This window comes from Phocoena sinus, chromosome 20 (genome assembly GCF_008692025.1).
Source record: "Phocoena sinus isolate mPhoSin1 chromosome 20, mPhoSin1.pri, whole genome shotgun sequence".
In the NCBI taxonomy this organism is placed as follows: Eukaryota; Metazoa; Chordata; class Mammalia; order Artiodactyla; family Phocoenidae; genus Phocoena; species Phocoena sinus.
Genome location: NC_045782.1, coordinates 28306344 through 28323089, shown reverse-complemented (window position 1 = coordinate 28323089; position 16746 = coordinate 28306344). Strand labels below are relative to the sequence as shown.

Here is a 16746-nt window from a genome sequence, read left to right as displayed (position 1 = left end):
AGTGCCAGCTGTGTCTTAGCAGCACTCCTCTTAAACATCTGGGGCAAAGCATGGGACTGAGGTCCAGCCCCTGCCCGCCCTGAGCCCAATGCAGAAACCAGCTTCTGCCCTCAGGGGTGCTTTATTGGGAGAAGCAGAGGGTGCTGTGCAGCCTGCAGGCTCCAGAGAAAGACCATGGGGTGGCTGGAGGCTGGGACTCTGTGGCCTCCCAGTCATAGGCAGGGGTCAGGGACAGGGTGGGAAATAGGTGAGAGTGGCTGGAGATGAAGATGACTCTTCTTGCCTGGGCCTCAGGACCCCCTTGCTTGGCTCACGAGCCCTTGCACCTGGAGTTGACGTGTGACCTATTACATAAGAGGCTCGCATGGCAGGAGGGTTCACTGCTGCTGGGAACCCTGGCCGTCACTCCCAGCCAGAGAACCAGCTCTGAGCTATAGCCAGCAAAAGCATCAGCAGGAAGCAGTTGCTCCAGGGGAGGAGGTAGCCTTGTGGTCTTCCCCAGGTTTCCTTGTCTCCAGGGTCTCCAAGGTCAGAGGCTTGGGATGGACTCCTGTGGAAGCAGCACAAGTGGGCAAGTGAGGAACTTGCTGGATGTCCAGAGATTGAGCTGTTCTTAGGATGTTGATGACCAAGCTGAGGCTAGTTGGATACTTCCTAATTGCCCCTCAAAGTCCTGGGCCCTGGGGCTAACTATCAACCCAGAGGCTAGCACACTGGGAAGCCACTGTGAAAGCGTGATCTGTTGCTAGAGACAAGTTCTGTTGTTTCTGCTTAGGGGCCTGCGAGGACTCAGCTGTCCTGTCCAGGGAAGGGTGTGAGGGCCTGACCCAGCCCAGGGCTGTTGGAGGAGGCCCCCCTTACCTGCAGAAGCCTCATTTGCCCCTCCAGGCTGACAGGTTCAGGCTGGGGATGCAGGTGCAGGGCACAAAGCCCTGGGGATCGATGTTGGCCCTGAAGATGTCCCTCGGAACGGTGGTGATACCAGTGTTGTCACACACAATTCGAGACAAGGAAATGCGGCTCAGGGCCCTGCGCTGTCTCTTGGTGAAAACACCCGGTTTCTGCCACCAGAACCTACCAAGACAGCGGAGAGATGTGGGTGAAGTTTGGCAGGGATGAACAGGAATGAGCACCTGCTGTGTGTGAGGTACTTTACATACGTTATTTCATTCAATTCTCCAAAATCCCTGCAAAATAGGTATGATTCCCATTTTATAAAGGAAGAAACAAGTTCAGAAGTCTAGTAAGTTGCCCAGTATTAATTGCACCGTAATTTACGTAGCCAGGACTGGATTTGAACCCAGGTAAATGCCAAATCCATATAAGAAGTCAAGTCTTAAACCACAAGCTTATTGGAGGGAAACCAGATTTAGCTTTTGTGCCCATGTTTTCTGGGATCCTTAAGCCTGGAACAGTGAGGCTGAGAAGTCTCTCTCCTGAGTTAAAGGTGCCTCCAACTCAGGCAAGTGCTCTCTCTGCCTCTTACCAAGCTCTCCAGGGAGGAGCTCCTGGTCTCAGATCCTGTGTACTTGGAAGAGATGAAGCTAAAAAGAGTACTTTCTCTCATTGCTGAGTCCTGAAATTCTAGTGCTTTTCTGCCCTGCCTCTGGGGCTGCTCCCTTTAGGGTAGGGGCACTTACCTGTCTCCACTTCGGGCTCTTCTGAACTGCTTCTCAAAAAGACAAGCCAGAAGAGGCCCCACTCGGGCCCCTGGCAAAAGAGGCTCTGCGATGGCCCCAACCCAGATGTCAATGTTGTCAGGTGTTCCATAGAGATTCAGGAACTTCCTTGCCAAACCCTGGTTTTTCAGAACCTGGCTAAGCTGTGCCAGATTCCGGGGCTGGGAGAGCCCGCAGAAGCGCCTCCAAGCATTGTACCCTGTAGGGAAAGAGGACAGGAGCAGTTTAGTCTTACCCCTGCGGATTCCCATTAGCTTCTGCTCGCTGCGATTTCTCCTGAGGGAGCTCTGTGGTCAGGCAATATTGGGCAGAAGGGAATCCCTGCTGGCAGAAGAGGCCTTGAACCTTCCAAAGACCAAACCACCGCCCTCTTCATTTGCAGTGCGAGCAGACAGCCATGCTTTGTGCACACGCTGAGGGGTGTGTCCTAATGTAAGAAGCTGTCCTAACCCAGCACTCACAATGATATTATCGTGGCATTAATCAGGCACCAGTAAGACATTACCTAGAACAGAAGAGACTCTCAGATTTGTAGAAGGCCCGAATGAGTAAATGAGTGAATGAACCAAGAAATGAAGAACATGGATAAAATTTATCTACTCAGAAGAGGACCGCATGCTATATGATTCCATTCATATGAAAGGTCTAGAATAGGCAAATATGTAGAGATAGAAGATTGGTAATGGTCAGGGGCTGGAGTGGGGGTGGGGAGTGACTATTATTACTGGGTTTCTTTTGTGAGTAATGAAAATGTTCTGATATTAGGTATGATGCAGAACTCCAGATATACTAAAATCATTGAATTATATGCTTTACATCGGTGAATTTTGTGATATGTTAATTATACCTCAATATAATTTAAAAATTTTAACTAGAATTAAAAAATTTTTTTCACCTCATAAGCTAACAAAGACCATACTGATTTCTCAGCCATCAGGATCCCACACCAGGACAAGTCACATGATATGATGGCGACCATTAAGATAGGAGGAAGATAGCTTTGCCATGACTCAAAGAAACACCAGCCCAACGTTGTCCATTGAACTACAACTCCCAAACACCATCCCCCAAGCTGAACAGAGGAAAACCATATAATGTTTCACCATTACTGAGCACTGCTGTGTGGCTGTCTCTCGGGAGCCTCACGTTTTTGTGAGGTGCTTTGTAATCCCAATGTTATCAATGGATATTCGCTGAGCTTGAGCAACTGTGACTTTTCCAAGGTCACCCCACCATTAAGTGGAGTCCAAACCAGGCTTTCCAATTCCAAATTTGGGAAGGGATTGGAGGAGACTGCAAGAGCTGCGATCAGTACACTATTTCTGGGACAGTTTAGAGGGTACAGAAACTCACTGTGTGGCAGCTTGGGCAGCTAGCAAGATCAGACCTCCAGCAGGGGGCGCCCACAACACTAGCTGTCAGGAGCACCCAAGCGTAGGGAAGCAAAGAAACTCCGGTTCTTGAGCGCCTGCTGTGTGCCAGCCGGGGGCTGTGTTAGGTGCAGTAGAAACTGCCCACCCTTTATTATTCACGGCCGGAAATTAGCAGAGGCAGATGGGGCTTCGGGTTGTGTTTAGACAGGGAAGTAGGAGATGGGGAGAGGGAGAGATGAGTGAGGCTGTGGCCAGAGCCTTCCCCTAACATCGGGGATTGAACAGGGGGATGAAAGGAGAAATTTTGAAACTGATTCGAATTTTACTACTTCCTAGTTATGTGGGCTTGGGCCAATTACTAGATGTCTCTGAGTTTATTTTCTCATTTATAAAAATGTCTGTCACAGCTGCTTTTCAAGGTCGTTGGGAGGACTAAAAGAGTTAATATCCATTAAAGATCCTAGCAAAGTGCCTAATTTTTCTTATTTCCTGAGATGAAGTCTTTCTGTGGCCTCACCAAACAACCAAGGTAGTCTTACTTTTTACTCCACCTGCCTCTCAGGCTCTTTGCCCAATTAGAGCCAAGAGCCAGTTTCTATATCCCTGAAACTGCCTCCCTGGATCTTGCCAGGGTGGTGGGGCATGGAGCAGCTCTTCCCTGCCTTTTTTTTTTTTTTTTTTTGCGGTACGCGGGCCTCTCACTCCTGTGGCCTCTCCCGTTGCGGAGCACAGGCTCCGACGCACAGGCTCAGCGGCCATGGCTCACGGGCCCAGCCGCTCCACGGCACGTGGAATCTTCCTGGACCGGGGCAAGAACCCGTGTCCCCTGCATCGGCAGGCGGACTCTCAACCACTGCGCCACCAGGGAAGCCCTTCCTTGCTTTTTAAAGCCACTGTTTTTCTCTACTTGGAAAGTCCTGATCTCCTTTGTTCAGCTCCTGCGTCCAAGTCCTGGTCCTGTTGTGACCCTGAAGCTAGAGACCCTATGGAGGATGGAGAAGACGTGGCAGAACAGCAGCAAGGAGGTCTCAGGGATGCTTTGTTGCATCAGCCTCAGCGCATCCTGTAGACAGTCCCAGTCAGAAAGGAGGCGCCAAGGGTCTTCTCTGAACCCTCTCCCCAACCAACCATCACCAGCAACCCTGCTCTGGGGAAGCCTGGGAAGGGGCAGGCAGCCCCCTCACCTGGGAGGCCGTGGTCCCGGCTGCGTTGCATGTTGAGAGCTGCCAGGTCCAGCCCGATCCTTCTCACTTGCTGAAACAGCCGGTCTCGGAGCTCATCCACTAACATGGAATTTTGACGGTTCAGCTTGGCAGGGGTGGCCATGAGGCCTCGGAGGATGGGGTCGATGCCACCTGGTGGCGGGGAATATGAGCAACACAGATTGGACCAGCCTTTTGGAAGCCCCTAGGGTCATCACATGATGCCAAGCTAGCTCAGAGCTGGACAAGCCAGTCACTTACATTCTATAATGTTTGTATCCAGAAACGGTGGCCTGGGTGGACATGAAGGGAGCTGGAGCCGGCAAGAAAAGCAATCACCCCCACTTCTCTGAGAAGGAGTGGAAGGCAAGCTCCTTTCAGGATCACAACCACCAGTCTCCTCCCCTTTTAGAAATCCTCTAATCCCGGAGGGGATGGGAGGCCCGTGACTGAGGGTCTTGGTGGCACCTGCCTTGTTTTCACTCGCTTGGGGAGATGATTAGCAGTAGCCTGGCCTCCGGCACTAAGCTGGGCCCCACCCCCTCGCCCTGTCTGCCTCTGGAAAACCTGGTCACCTTCGTGCACGATTCGCCAGCTGGCGAAGAAGGCGGAGCTGAGTGGGACCCGCGAGTGGGGTCCTGAGGCCTGGTACCGGCTGTCCAGGCGGAACATGAAGGGCTGGATCATGGTGTGGCCGAAGCGGAAGGCCAGCGTGAAGACGTTGGCCACACGGGGGTCTACATTGGGGTAGTACCCCTGGTAGGGCCCCAGGGTTTTCCTGGCCCTGGCCTTGCCCAGAACCAAGGGCAGAAAGTCCCGGTAGGTGATGATCTGGAAGAAAAGATGGAGGAGGAACGTTACCTTTGTGGCCACCCACCCCACTCCCCTGCCTTTGGACAGACCTTTTGCTTTTCGAAGGGCTGCTCAGACATATTGATTCTTTATTGGCAGTATGTCAAATGTGGCGATGTTAATCTCCCATTGTCTGATGGAGATACTGAGGCCCAGAGAGGCTGGGTGACATGAACGGGGCCACGGAGAGAGCTAGCGGAAGTATTGGGGACACAGGTCAGATCTCAGGAACACTCCCAATCACCCAGACCTAGCTGACTTGAGACACATCCCCCAGGATGGCTTTCTCACGCCAGATTGCCTTCTAAGGGATGCTGAGACCTAGGGTCCCCTACCTGGACCATGGCCCCCACGATCTTCCGAGCCTCCTGGTACAGCTTGTCACCGGTCCACCGAGGATTCAGGTGTCTCAGCTCAGTTGCCAGCCGGTTGTGCTCTCGCACAAAGAGGGTGTGCATGGCTGCCAGTTTCGGGGTTTCAGCTGATCGGCTGTCACCTTGAAAACCCCAAGTTCAGAGTCACCATAGTCCTTCCCAGAGCAATGTCTTTCTGCTAAGGCAGACAGAGCTCTGGGGACTAGAAAGAGGTGGTGGGATTTTGTGACCTGGGCCAAACTCCTGGCCCTCACTGGCCCTCCATCTCCTCAGCTGTGCTGTGAGGCTCCACTGACACACACAATGGGCCAGGAGTGGGAGGACAGCGGAGTCTCAGGTCCCTAAGTTACTGGAATGAGTTTGCGTGAGGTGGAACAGGGCGGCTGCTGGTCTTGGGCAGAACCCTTTTGCCTAATGATTCTGGTCTGCAGGATTACCAGATCCACAGCTGGTGGAGGGTCCTGGGTGACTCTAGGAACCTGTCCTGTGGGTTGTATCCTTCTGCACGCTCTCTCCCGGGGGATGGACCTCTCCCCAGCTTGGGCTTGGTGTCATGCCGCTCTCCCCAGGGAGCCCCATGGAAGGAGAAAGAAGGAAGGTTGGGCAGAGCCTGTTCCTGTAGCCAACCTTCTCCTAGAGGCCGGGAAGGAAAGTACGTTCCTGAAGGTGGCCTTACACACAGTCATTTGCTGGCTTTGAACTAAGCCCTTGTAATGTGGTCTTATTCAATCTACTCTTAAGTAAACCTCTGGTGAAGGCGCAAGCCGCTCTTGCCAGGAGCAAAGAAACATACAATCCTTAGAAAAGGGGCTGGAGCTGACTCCCTGCAAAGGAGGTGGTGGAGCAGAGTGGAAAGAGCCCAGACCTGGCCACTACACTGACTTAAGTCCTCACTGTGGACTCTGCTGTCTGACACTCTGCTCTGAGCACGTTAGTTATCGTCCCTGATGAGTGTGTCATCTGCAAAACGAGGGTGCTAATAATGCTGTCCTTTCAGGGCTGCTGTAAGGATTAGAGATGGCACATTTAAATATATTAAGTAACCAGAAGCAATGACCGTCATTATGATACCCAGCAAGGGGGGCAGGGGCAAAGACCCCCAGGAGAGTTCAGATTATGCCTCCAGAAGAAGGTACCAGGTGACAGTGTCTGGCAAGAGCAGCGGGGAAACTGAAGATTCTAAGGGAATTTAGCCCAGAGGAGAAAAAAAAGTTAGGCGAAAGTGAAAGCTACTTTCAGGTTATTAAAGAGGCTATTACTGTGTGAAAGAGCTTTTTCTCCGAGGTTCTAGAAGCATGATGAAGAGCAACAGATGGGCATTGGATCAAAATGGGGGGGGGGGAGGGGCTTTCTGCAGTCAGCGCCGCACCAGATGAACAGCAGAGGGGGTGAGCCCCTTATCACCGAAGAGAGTCAAGTGGTGATCTCCGGCCACACACCGGGTTCACAAAGGGACTCCTTCCAACTTACTGATTCTGGGATGACTATGCACAGATCTGTGTGCCTAATATTGAGGTCTGAAGCCAGGCACCCCCATCGGGTCCCACGAGGCTTTCCCAACCCGGAACCCAGGGACTGGCTGTTTCGTCCTTCCGTCCCCCCAGTCTGACCTGCCAGGAAGCAGGGGATGTTCGCGGTGCGGTTGGTGAGGAGGCAGGGGTCATCGTGCAGGTTGTCAAAGGGCAGCAGGGCCCGGCCGTTGTCATGGAAGCGGGTGTTGACGGCCAGCAGTCCCAGCTGGTTGGTCAGGTTGCGCAGCTTCATGGCCAAGGAGTCCTCGCTGCCGTACACCACGCTGGCGTCCACGAAGGAGGTGAGCGCGTTGATCTGGTTGCGGACTTTGTTCTTGTTTTGGGGGCACGAGGGTGCCGAGCGGAAGAAGGGGATGCAGTCACGCTGGTTCTTGATGCGGGGGTCATTGGGCGGGATCTGAGGTGGAAGAGGAGCCAGTGACACTGGGGCCCCTCCCGAGCAAGCTCACTCCTCCTGGTCATCCCCCACCTGCTTCAAAACCTTGCTCAAAACTCCCTTTTTCCAGGAAGCCCTCCTTGATTCATCCAGACTCACGCTGCTCACCAGGTCATCTGAGCACCCTTAGCACGTTGTGTCATAGAGGCATGAAAGGTTAGAAATGGACGAGGTCTGGGGCTTCCCTGGTGGCGCAGTGGTTGAGAGTCCGCCTGCCGATGCAGGGGACACGGGTTCGTGCCCCAGTCCGGGAGGATCCCACATGCCGCGGAGCGGCTGGGCCCGTGAGCCATGGCTGCTGAGCTTGCGCGTCCGGAGCCTGTGCTCCGCAACGGGAGAGGCCACAACAGTGAGAGGCCCGGGTACCGCAAAAAAAAAAAAAAAAAAAAATGGACGAGGCCTTAGATCTTCATTTTACAGGTGGGGAAACTGAGGCTCAGAGAGGGGAAATGACAACTTGTTAGCGGGGAAGGAGGGATTAGAACCTAGTTCTCCTGATATGAGGTTTGTGCTCCTTTCATTCCATTCAGTTCAACAGACATTTCCTAAGCCCCTTTCCGTGCTGGTGCCTTGGAGACAGTGAAGGTCGAGGAAACCCAGGACAGGTTGCAGGAAGCTGGCAATTCCGTGAAAACAGACCTGCTCATCAAGTAATGTAACTCTAAATTGAGGTGGCATTTGCTATGCTTGGCTTAAAAGTCAAGAGCTAGGGAGACCTTCAAGATGGTGGAGGAGTAAGACATGGAGATCACCTTCCCACAAATACATCAGAAGTACATCTACGCATGGAACAACTCCTATAGAACACCTACTGAACGCTAGCAGAAGACCTCAGACCTCCCAAAAGGCAAGAAACTCCCTACGTACCTAGGTAGGGCAAAAGAAAAAAGAAAAAACAGACAAAAGAATAGGGACAGGACCCGCACCAGTGGGAGGGAGCCGTGAAGGAAGAAAGGTTTCCACACACTAGGAAGTCCCTCTGAGGGCGGAGACTGCGGGTAGCGGAGGGGGGAAGCTTTGGAGCCACGGAGGAGAGGACAGCAACAGGGGTGCGGAGGGCAAAGTGGAGAGATTCCCGCACGGAGGATCAGTACCGACCAGCACTCACCAGCCCGAGAGGCTTGTCGGCTCACCCGCCGGGGCGGGCGGGGCTGGGAGCTGAGGCTCGGGCTTCGGTCGGAGCGCCGGGAGAGGACTGGGGTTGGCGGCGTGAACACAGCCTGCAGGGGGGGTAGTGCACCACGGCTAGTCGGGAGGGAGTCCAGGAAAAAGTCTGGACCTGCCGAAGAGGCAAGAGACTTTTTCTTGCCTCTGTTTCCTGGTGCGCGAGGAGAGGGGATTAAGAGCGCTGCTTAAAGGAGCTCCAGAGAAGGGTGCGAGCCGCGGCTATCGGCAAGGACCCCAGAGATGGGCATGAGACGCTAAGGCTGCTGCTGCCGCCATCAAGAAGCCTGTGTGCGAGCACAGGTCACTATCCACACCCTCCTTCCGGGGAGCCTGTGCAGCCCGCCACTGCCAGGGTCCCGGGATCCAGGGACAACTTCCCCGGGAGAACGCGCGGCGCACCTCAGGCGGGTGCGACGTCACATCGGCCTCTGCCGCCGCAGGCTCGCCCCGCACTTCGTGCCCTTCCCTACCCCTGTCCTGAGTGAGCCAGAGCCCCCAATCAGCGGCTCCTTTAACCCCGTCGTGCTGAGCGAAGAACAGACGTCCTCAGGCAACCTACACGCAGAGGCGGGGCCAAATCCAAACCTGAACCCCAGGAGCTGTTCGACCAAAGAAGAGAAATGGAAATTTCTCCCAGCAGCCTCGGGAGCAGCGGATTAAATCTCCACAATCAACTTGATGTACCTTGCATCTGTGGAATACCTGAATAGACAACGAATCATCCCAAATTGAGGAGGTGGGCTTTGGGAGCAACTGTAGACTTGGGGTTTGCTATTTGCATCTAATTTATTTCTGGTTTTATGTTTATCTTACTTTAGTATTTAGAGTTTATTATCATTGGTAGATTTGTTTATTGATTTAGTTGCTCTCTTCCATTTTTTTATATATAGATATATTTTTTTTTTCCTTTTTCTCTATTTGTGAGTGTGTATGTGTATGCTTCTTTGTGTGAGTTTGTCTGTATAGCTTTGCTTTTACCATTTGTCCTAGGGTTCTGTCTGTTTTTGTTGTTGTGGTTGTTGTTTTGCGGTACGCGGGCCTCTCACTGCTGTGGCCTCTCCCGCTGCGGAGCACAGGCTCCGGATGCGCAGGCTCAGTGGCCATGGCTCACGGGCCCAGCCGCTCCGCGGCATGTGGGATCTTCCCGGACTGGGGCACGAACCCATATCCCCTGCATCGGCAGGCGGACTTTCAACCACTGCGCCACCAGGGAAGACCTGTTGTTGTTTTTACTATAGTTTTAAGTGCTTGTTATCATTGGTGGATTTGTTTTTTGGTTTGTTGTTCTCTTCTTTCTTTCTTTTTTTCTATTGCTTAAGAATATTTTTAATAAATTTTTTATTTTAATAATTTATTTTCTTTCTCTCTCTCTTTCTTTCTTTTTTTCTCCCTTTAGCTCTGAGCCGTGTGGCTGACAGGGTCTTGGTGCTCTGGCTGGGTGTCAGGCCTGTGCCTCTGAGGTGGGAGAGCCGAGTTCAGGACACTGGTCCACCAGAGACCTCCCGGCACCACATAATATCAAACGGCGAAACCTCTCCCAGAGATCTCATCTCAACGCTAAGACCCAGCTCCACTCAACGACAGGCAAGCTACAGTGCTGGACACTCTATGCCAAACAGTAGCAAGACAGGAACACAACCCCACCCATTAGCAGAGAGGCTGCCTAAAATCTTAATAAGGTCACAGACACTCCAAAACACACTACTGGATGCGGTCCTGCCCACCAGAATGACAAGATCCAGCCTCATCTACCAGAACACAGGCACTAGTCCCCTCCACCAGGAAGCCTACACAACCCACTGAACCAACCTTAGCCACTGGGGACAGACACCATAAACAACGGGAACTACGAACCCACAGCCTGCAAAAAGAAGGCCCCAAACACTGTAAGTGAAGCAAAATGAGAAGACAGAGAAACACACAGCAGATGAAGGAGCAGGGCAAAAACCCACCAGACCAAACAATGAAGAGGAAATAGGCAGTCTACCTGAAAAAGAATTCAGAGTAATGATAGTAAAGATGATGCAAAAGCTTGGAAATAGAATGGAGAAAATACAAGAAACGTTTAACAAGGACCTAGAAGAACTAAAGCTCAAACAAACAATGATGAACAACACGATAAATGAAATTAAAAATTCTCTAGAAGGAATCAATAGCAGAATAACTGAGGGAGAAGAACGGATAAGTGACCTGGAAGATAAGATAGTGGAAATAACTACCACCAAGCAGAATAAAGAAAAAAGAATGAAGAATTGAGGACAATCTCAGAGACCTCTGGGACAACATTAAACATGCCAACATTCGAATTATAGGGGTCCCAGAAGAAGAAGAGGGAAAAAAAGGGACTGAGAAAGTATTTGAAGAGATTATAGTTGAAAACTTCCCTAATATGGGTAAGGAAATAGCCAAAATGGCCATCATCAAAAAAATCTACAAACACTAAATGCTGGAGAGGGTGTGGAGAAAAGGGAACCCTCTTGCACTGTTGGTGGGAATGTAAACTGATACAGCCACTATGGAGAACGGTATGGAGGTTCCTTAAAAAACTAAAAACAGCACTACCATATAACCCAACAATCCCCCTACAGGGCATATACCCTGAGGAAACCTTAATTCAAAAAGAGTCATGTACCAAAATGTTCATTGCAGCTCTATTTACAATAGCCGGGACAGGGAAGCAACCTAAGTGTCCATCGACAGATGAATGGATAAAGAAGATGTGACACATATGTACAATGGAATATTATTCAGCCATAAAAAGAAACGAAATTGAGTTATTTGTAGTGAGATGGATGGACCTAGAGTCTGTCATACAGAGTGAAGTAAGTCAGAAAGAGAAAAACAAATACCTATGCTAACATATATATGAAATCTAAAAAACAAAAAAAGGCTCTGAGGAACTTAACGGCAGGGCAGGAATAAAGAAGCAGATGTAGAGAATGGACTTGAGGACACGGGGAGGGGGAAGGGTAAGCTGGGACGAAGTGAGAGAGTGGCATGGACATACATACACTACCAAATGTAAAATAGATAGCTAGTGGGAAGCAGCTACATAGCACAGGGAGATCAGCTCGGTGCTTTGTGGCCACCTAGAGGGGTGAGATAGGGAGGGTGGGAGGGAGACGCAAGAGGGAGGAGATATGGGGATATATGTATACGTATAGCTGATTCACTTTGTTATACAGCAGAAGCTAACACACCATTGTAAAGCAATTATACGCCAATAAAGATGTTAAAAATTAAATAAATAAAAAAAAGTCAAGAGCTAAAGGTATAATAGGAAGATAAGGGACAGTTCCCCAGAGGAGCTTGAGGAAGGAGCCAGCCAGGGGCCCTCACGTGTCATGTCGCGAGAACATTGCCCTACCCAGTAGGGGCGAGCGAATGTGTGTGTGTGTGTGTGTGTGTGTGTATGTCTGTGTGTGCGCGCGCGCACACGTGCACAGAGGGTCCCCTCTGTCCCCAGAAGAGGCTGTGCTCCCTGGAGCCCGTCTTTTCTTCCCTAGTGTCCCTCACCATCCTTGCCTCTCAGCTGAAGGATAGCACCGTGCTCACAGCCTGATCCCAGGAAATGGTGAGAACTGCAGGGCCCTCAGACCACCCCAGGAGGGAGAGAAGGGCAAGAGCTAAGAGACCCTAAAGGCTTCCCTTGTTGGAAAGGGACCCAGGGGTCAAGGCTAGTCTCAACTTCTTCCCCTTCTGTGAGGCCAGCACTGGGACTTCCTGGCAGGTTGCCCCCCACCCCCACCACAAACACACACAGAACCAGGTGTCTGTGCCAGACTGTGCATCTTGTCTCTGTCTGATACTCCAGTCACAGGCAGCTCCTTAAGGCAGGTACACTAGGTACCAGATGCCCAGCCCCAGCTCTCGGCCAGAGGTGGAGGCCACATCAGGAGCCTGGGAGTCGGGGTTAAGTACCTTGATGGGGAAGCAGGGGGGCAGCTGGGCACAGGTCCTCTCACAGTCGACGCCCACAGTGAAGGCCACTCTGGCTAGGGACTCAGGGACGAAGTCCAAGTCGTGGTCAATGAACTGGCCCCACTGCATGAACATGAGGGACCGGCCCCGGTCGGTGGTTAGCCTCTCGCTGGGGAAGCGCACGATCTGGTTGGAGACGGCTCGGACCTGGTGGGGAGATAGATCAGCGTGGGGCGCTGACTCTGCAGGGTGTCAGAGCCAACCCAGGACTCAGGGGGTGGCAGGTTGCCCCTGCTGGAGTTAACACAGTCCCTCCTCCTCCCCTGCCCTCCCTTCCCCTCTCCTGCTTTGTCCCACTTCCTATGTGGCTGTCATTCCTACAAGGATGCTCTCCAGCCCAGCTCCTGAGGACTCCAGGAGTAATTCCAGGAAGGGGACGGGCCAGGTTGGCTGGCTCAGACCCCACCAGCTTCTCCAGAGAGATAAATAGATGAAACTGATAGATCAATTTATAGACTAATGGATAATTAGATGGTAGAACTGATTGATAGATGCAAGGATTGGTTGCTAGGCAATGGATAATAGAGAATTGGATAGATGGAAAGATCAACGGAAGAAAAATTGATACATAGATGTTGATAGATGGGTAGATGACAGATTGTTATTTTGGCATATGAATAGAAGATTGATAAATTGTTAAATGTGAAATAGTTTAGGTCAATAGCCAGAACTACATTAAGATGTATTGCTTCTTATATTTAGCAAGGCACTTTGACATGAATTCTTTCAGAAAAAAACAATATTGTAATGGCTAGCATTAATAGATCACATCCTACATGGATGTTTATATCAAGGACTTTATCTAATAGTCACAACAGCGATATTAAGTGGGTTTTACGGCCAAGGAAACTGATTCAGCCGGAGTCCTTGCCCAGAGTTATCAGCCAGCCTGTGGGACAGCCTGGTTCGAGCCCTGTCCGACTCCGGGCTGTGCTTTTACTCCCCACGTTTAGAAGAGATGGAACGTCCTCCAGCCCCTCAGCCCTGACTCACAAGGGGGAGGAGGAAGCCATTGCGCCTCTTGCCGGGGGTCCAGCCGAAGGGGAGCGACAGGCTGTCCTCATACTCGGCTGGCAGCCAGCGCGCCAGGGGCTGGTTGGAGGCCCCCAGCTGTGGTCTCCTCCTGCAGTGGGGGGTGGGCTGGGGTTAGCAGGGTTGGAGAGGAGAGGAGGGAACTGGGCCCCACCAGGTTAGGTGCTGCCCCAGCACCCACTTGTTGTTGCATCTCCCAGTGATGGTTCGGTACTCGTTACTGCACTTCTCGGCTTCATCCTGGGGTGCACAGCCACTGGCCTGGGACAGCAGCCGCATTTGGGATTTCGTTAGCACATCTGCGGGTGGGACAGTGGGCAGGGTTCTAGCTTCTTCTAGAGCTGGTCTGTTCTGTACCTCCCATCCCTTTCCCCTCTCCCCTCCCAACACCCCAAGGCGTGCACCCTGCAACCCCTCCTGGCTTCCTTCCACTCCGCAGTACCAGTGACATTGAAGGATCTGGACCCCTGGAGTTGTAACTTCTCTTCCAGCAGTCCCAAGGCCACGTGCATATAATCAGCGGCCTGAACGACTCTCCTGGTGGCCGCTGCTGGTTGTTTGAAGTAGGCCAGGAGGTCCATGGGGCTGGCCAAGCCACTGTGAAGGCGCTGCTTGATGCTGCCCAGAAGAGGAGAAGGGAGGGCTGGAGAGAGGAAGCAGACACACCCAGCAGAGCCCTAACCTGGGCAGTGGACAGTCAGCACGGTGTAAACAGACAGAAGGATGGATAGAAGGGAGACTCTCTACCGACATGGGACTTTCCCAAGGTGCCCAGGGGCAGGTGATGGGTGAGATGACCTTGGCTGTTGTCCATCCATCCCCCATCGTCAACCCTTCCAGGCCCATGCAGTCCCCAGACCCAGGCCCAGGCCCACCTCCTCTCAGTCTGATTGTAGGCAGCATCCACTAGCAACCTGGCCTCTGTTATGCAGCTCTGGAGGACTGAGGTCTCCACTACCCTAGGGGAGGCTGTTCAGAGGGAAGGAGGCTTAGGGTCCAGGGCAGCCACAGGTCCCTCAGACCCAAGTGCTTCCCCCTCCATTGCCTTCCTCCTTGGCTGTCCAAGGGGCTATTACCTGGAGTGGTGCCCTCGGAGAGCCGGGCCAGGATGAGGGTGTCTAGGAGCCCAACCAGGGCCAGGAGCAACTTCATTTCTGCAGTGAGACCCCAGCCACAGGGGGGTAAGCGATCACACCTCTCACCTCCTCCTGCTCTTCTGTGGAAGTAGCTGGGAAGGGACTTTTATAGCCTGTCCTGGGGGAGGGAGGGGAGCTCTGGGCCTCAGAAGCCCAGCCTCTTGAGGTGGAGCTCTGGGACTTCCCTCTCGTTTTGGGGGCAGTTGTGACACTGAAACACCCCACTTTACCCCTCAGCAACATGGAGATGTTCTTTCACCTGCTCACTCCATCCCCAGCCTCTTTGTTATCGAGTTCACTGATATATTTCTCCCAGGGCCCAGAGCAGTGCCTAGAACACAGATGTCACTCAGTGAATATTTGCTGGGTGTGCCTCAGAAGAGCGCTGCGTCTGGTCCTGCCCCTAACTATTTGTATGGTCTTGGGCAAGTCACTTCCCCTCTCTGAGCCTCAGTCTCCACATTCCTAAAATGGGACTTGGGCTAAATAATAGGAAAGGTCCCTCTCCTCCTCCAACAGGGCAGAAGCCAGGTCTGCCTTACTGTCATATCTCCCCAGCCCCCAGCACAAGGCCTAGTATTCAGTAGGTGCTCAGTAAGTTGATTGAGGGGATGAATGATGTGGGGTCAATGATTCGGTCCCTCCCCCTTGCTCCAGCTCTCTCCAAGATGCAGGGGAAGGTGAGGTGATGGTGGAAGCAGGGCCTAGCAGTGAAAATTAAGGTGCTGCTTCATGGGCCATCCGGGGGACACAGTGCGAAGTCACCGGGAAGCACCCCACGGAGTGATGGCAGCAGGATTCCGTGCAAGCTGAGGACCTGCCTCGGGCTTAGCGCTTCTCTGCGTGCTTCTTCAGTGCATGTCAGTAGCAGGTCTGCACCACATGCTGGGTGTAAATTCTGAATTTCTATGGGCTTGGTCAGCAGTGGCTTCCTTAGGGGAGGCGGTGGGCTCCGACCCACCTGGGTTTGGACCCCACTCGGCCTGCACCACCTTGGCTGGACCTCCATTTCTGCATCTGAAGGGTAGAACGCCCCCAGTCGGCGCTCCCTCCAGGGCCCAGGCCTTCACACCCCTTGGCCTTTCCTCCTGGTTTCTGCCACTGGATGAGCCAAGCTCATCCTTTGCTCCGACCCCATCCTGGTCTGCCTGGACAGCGCTCAGCCCCAGAGTCACCCTCGCTGCACCCTGCAGCCTGCCTGCGCTCGCCCCTTCTTCAGGTGGACGTGTCCATCCCTTCCTCAGAGCAGTCGCTGTGCCTGCCGGGTGTCCCCGCCTCCTGCCCTCGGAGCCCCGCCCCGCCTAACGCAGCCGCCGCGCCCTCCGCAGCCTCTTCCCACAGCAGCAGCACAGGCCCGCCGGTTGCTCTCGAAACAGGCCCTTCAGCAACCCCTTTCACAAGCCCCAGTTGAGGGCCTGGGCCAGCTGATCTTATCTCCTTGTCTTCAGCGGGGGCCCCTCTCCTGCATAGGGTCAGGACGGACCGTCACCGTGCAGTTGCAGCAAGCCCACCGAGTTCCTTGCTGCTGACCCGCCATGTGACCGGGGTAGACCGCACCGCTCCCTGGACCTCAGCTTCCAGGCCTGTGAGAGTGGGACAGTGACCCTCAGGAAGGAGAGAGATTGCAAAAGATGTGGAGTGCTCCCCAAATGTGCTCGCCTCCCCTGCCCTCAGGATCCCATATGCGCCCAGGAGACTGGAAGCTGGGGCAGGGCGTATGGAGCCGAGGTCGCTCTCCTTCCAGGGTCCCCCCTGGAGAGGACTCAGACTGAGCTCTGCTCTCCCGCTGAGAGGACTCTCATTCTTCAGCAGTAGTGAGGTGTGCACGGGTTTTGCCACAGCTGCGGGCTGCGATGGCCCCTGGGACAAGCTTGAGACAGAACCCGGGCTCTAGGCCCATCCCTGCCATGTTGTCCCATCTCTGGGACCGTAGAGAGCAGTGATAGAGACCTGGCCTGGGTCCAGATCCCAGCACCGTCATT

At 53.1% G+C, this 16746-nt stretch overlaps 1 protein-coding gene across 1 annotated transcript; it reads right to left on the bottom strand.

The window, feature by feature from the left end:
• Positions 1 to 105: 105 nt before the first annotated feature.
• Positions 106 to 14863, bottom strand: EPX (eosinophil peroxidase). The gene is made up of 13 exons (XM_032616779.1): positions 14705 to 14863; positions 14504 to 14597; positions 14071 to 14246; positions 13810 to 13927; positions 13590 to 13719; positions 12537 to 12743; positions 7091 to 7409; positions 5442 to 5602; positions 4830 to 5085; positions 4237 to 4407; positions 1641 to 1878; positions 862 to 1074; positions 106 to 550 (listed from the first exon to the last, which is right to left on the bottom strand). Exons 1-12 carry the CDS (start codon positions 14778 to 14780, stop codon positions 873 to 875), a joined length of 2148 nt encoding a protein of 715 aa, XP_032472670.1. The 5' UTR covers positions 14781 to 14863; the 3' UTR covers positions 106 to 550; positions 862 to 872.
• Positions 14864 to 16746: the final 1883 nt, after the last annotated feature.

What these genes read in the sequence shown, in the direction of transcription:
- EPX (XM_032616779.1), bottom strand. Translation starts at nt 14,780, where the DNA reads ATGAAGTTGCTCCTGGCCCTGGTTGGGCTCCTAGACACCCTCATCCTG. An exon ending in ACTGGGAGATGCAACAACAA is followed by an intron (nt 13,720 to 13,809) that starts GTGGGTGCTGGG and finishes CCCCCACTGCAG; the next exon opens with GAGGAGACCACAGCTGGGGG. An exon ending in CCGGGACCACGGCCTCCCAG is followed by an intron (nt 1,879 to 4,236) that starts GTGAGGGGGCTG and finishes CTTTCCCTACAG; the next exon opens with GGTACAATGCTTGGAGGCGC.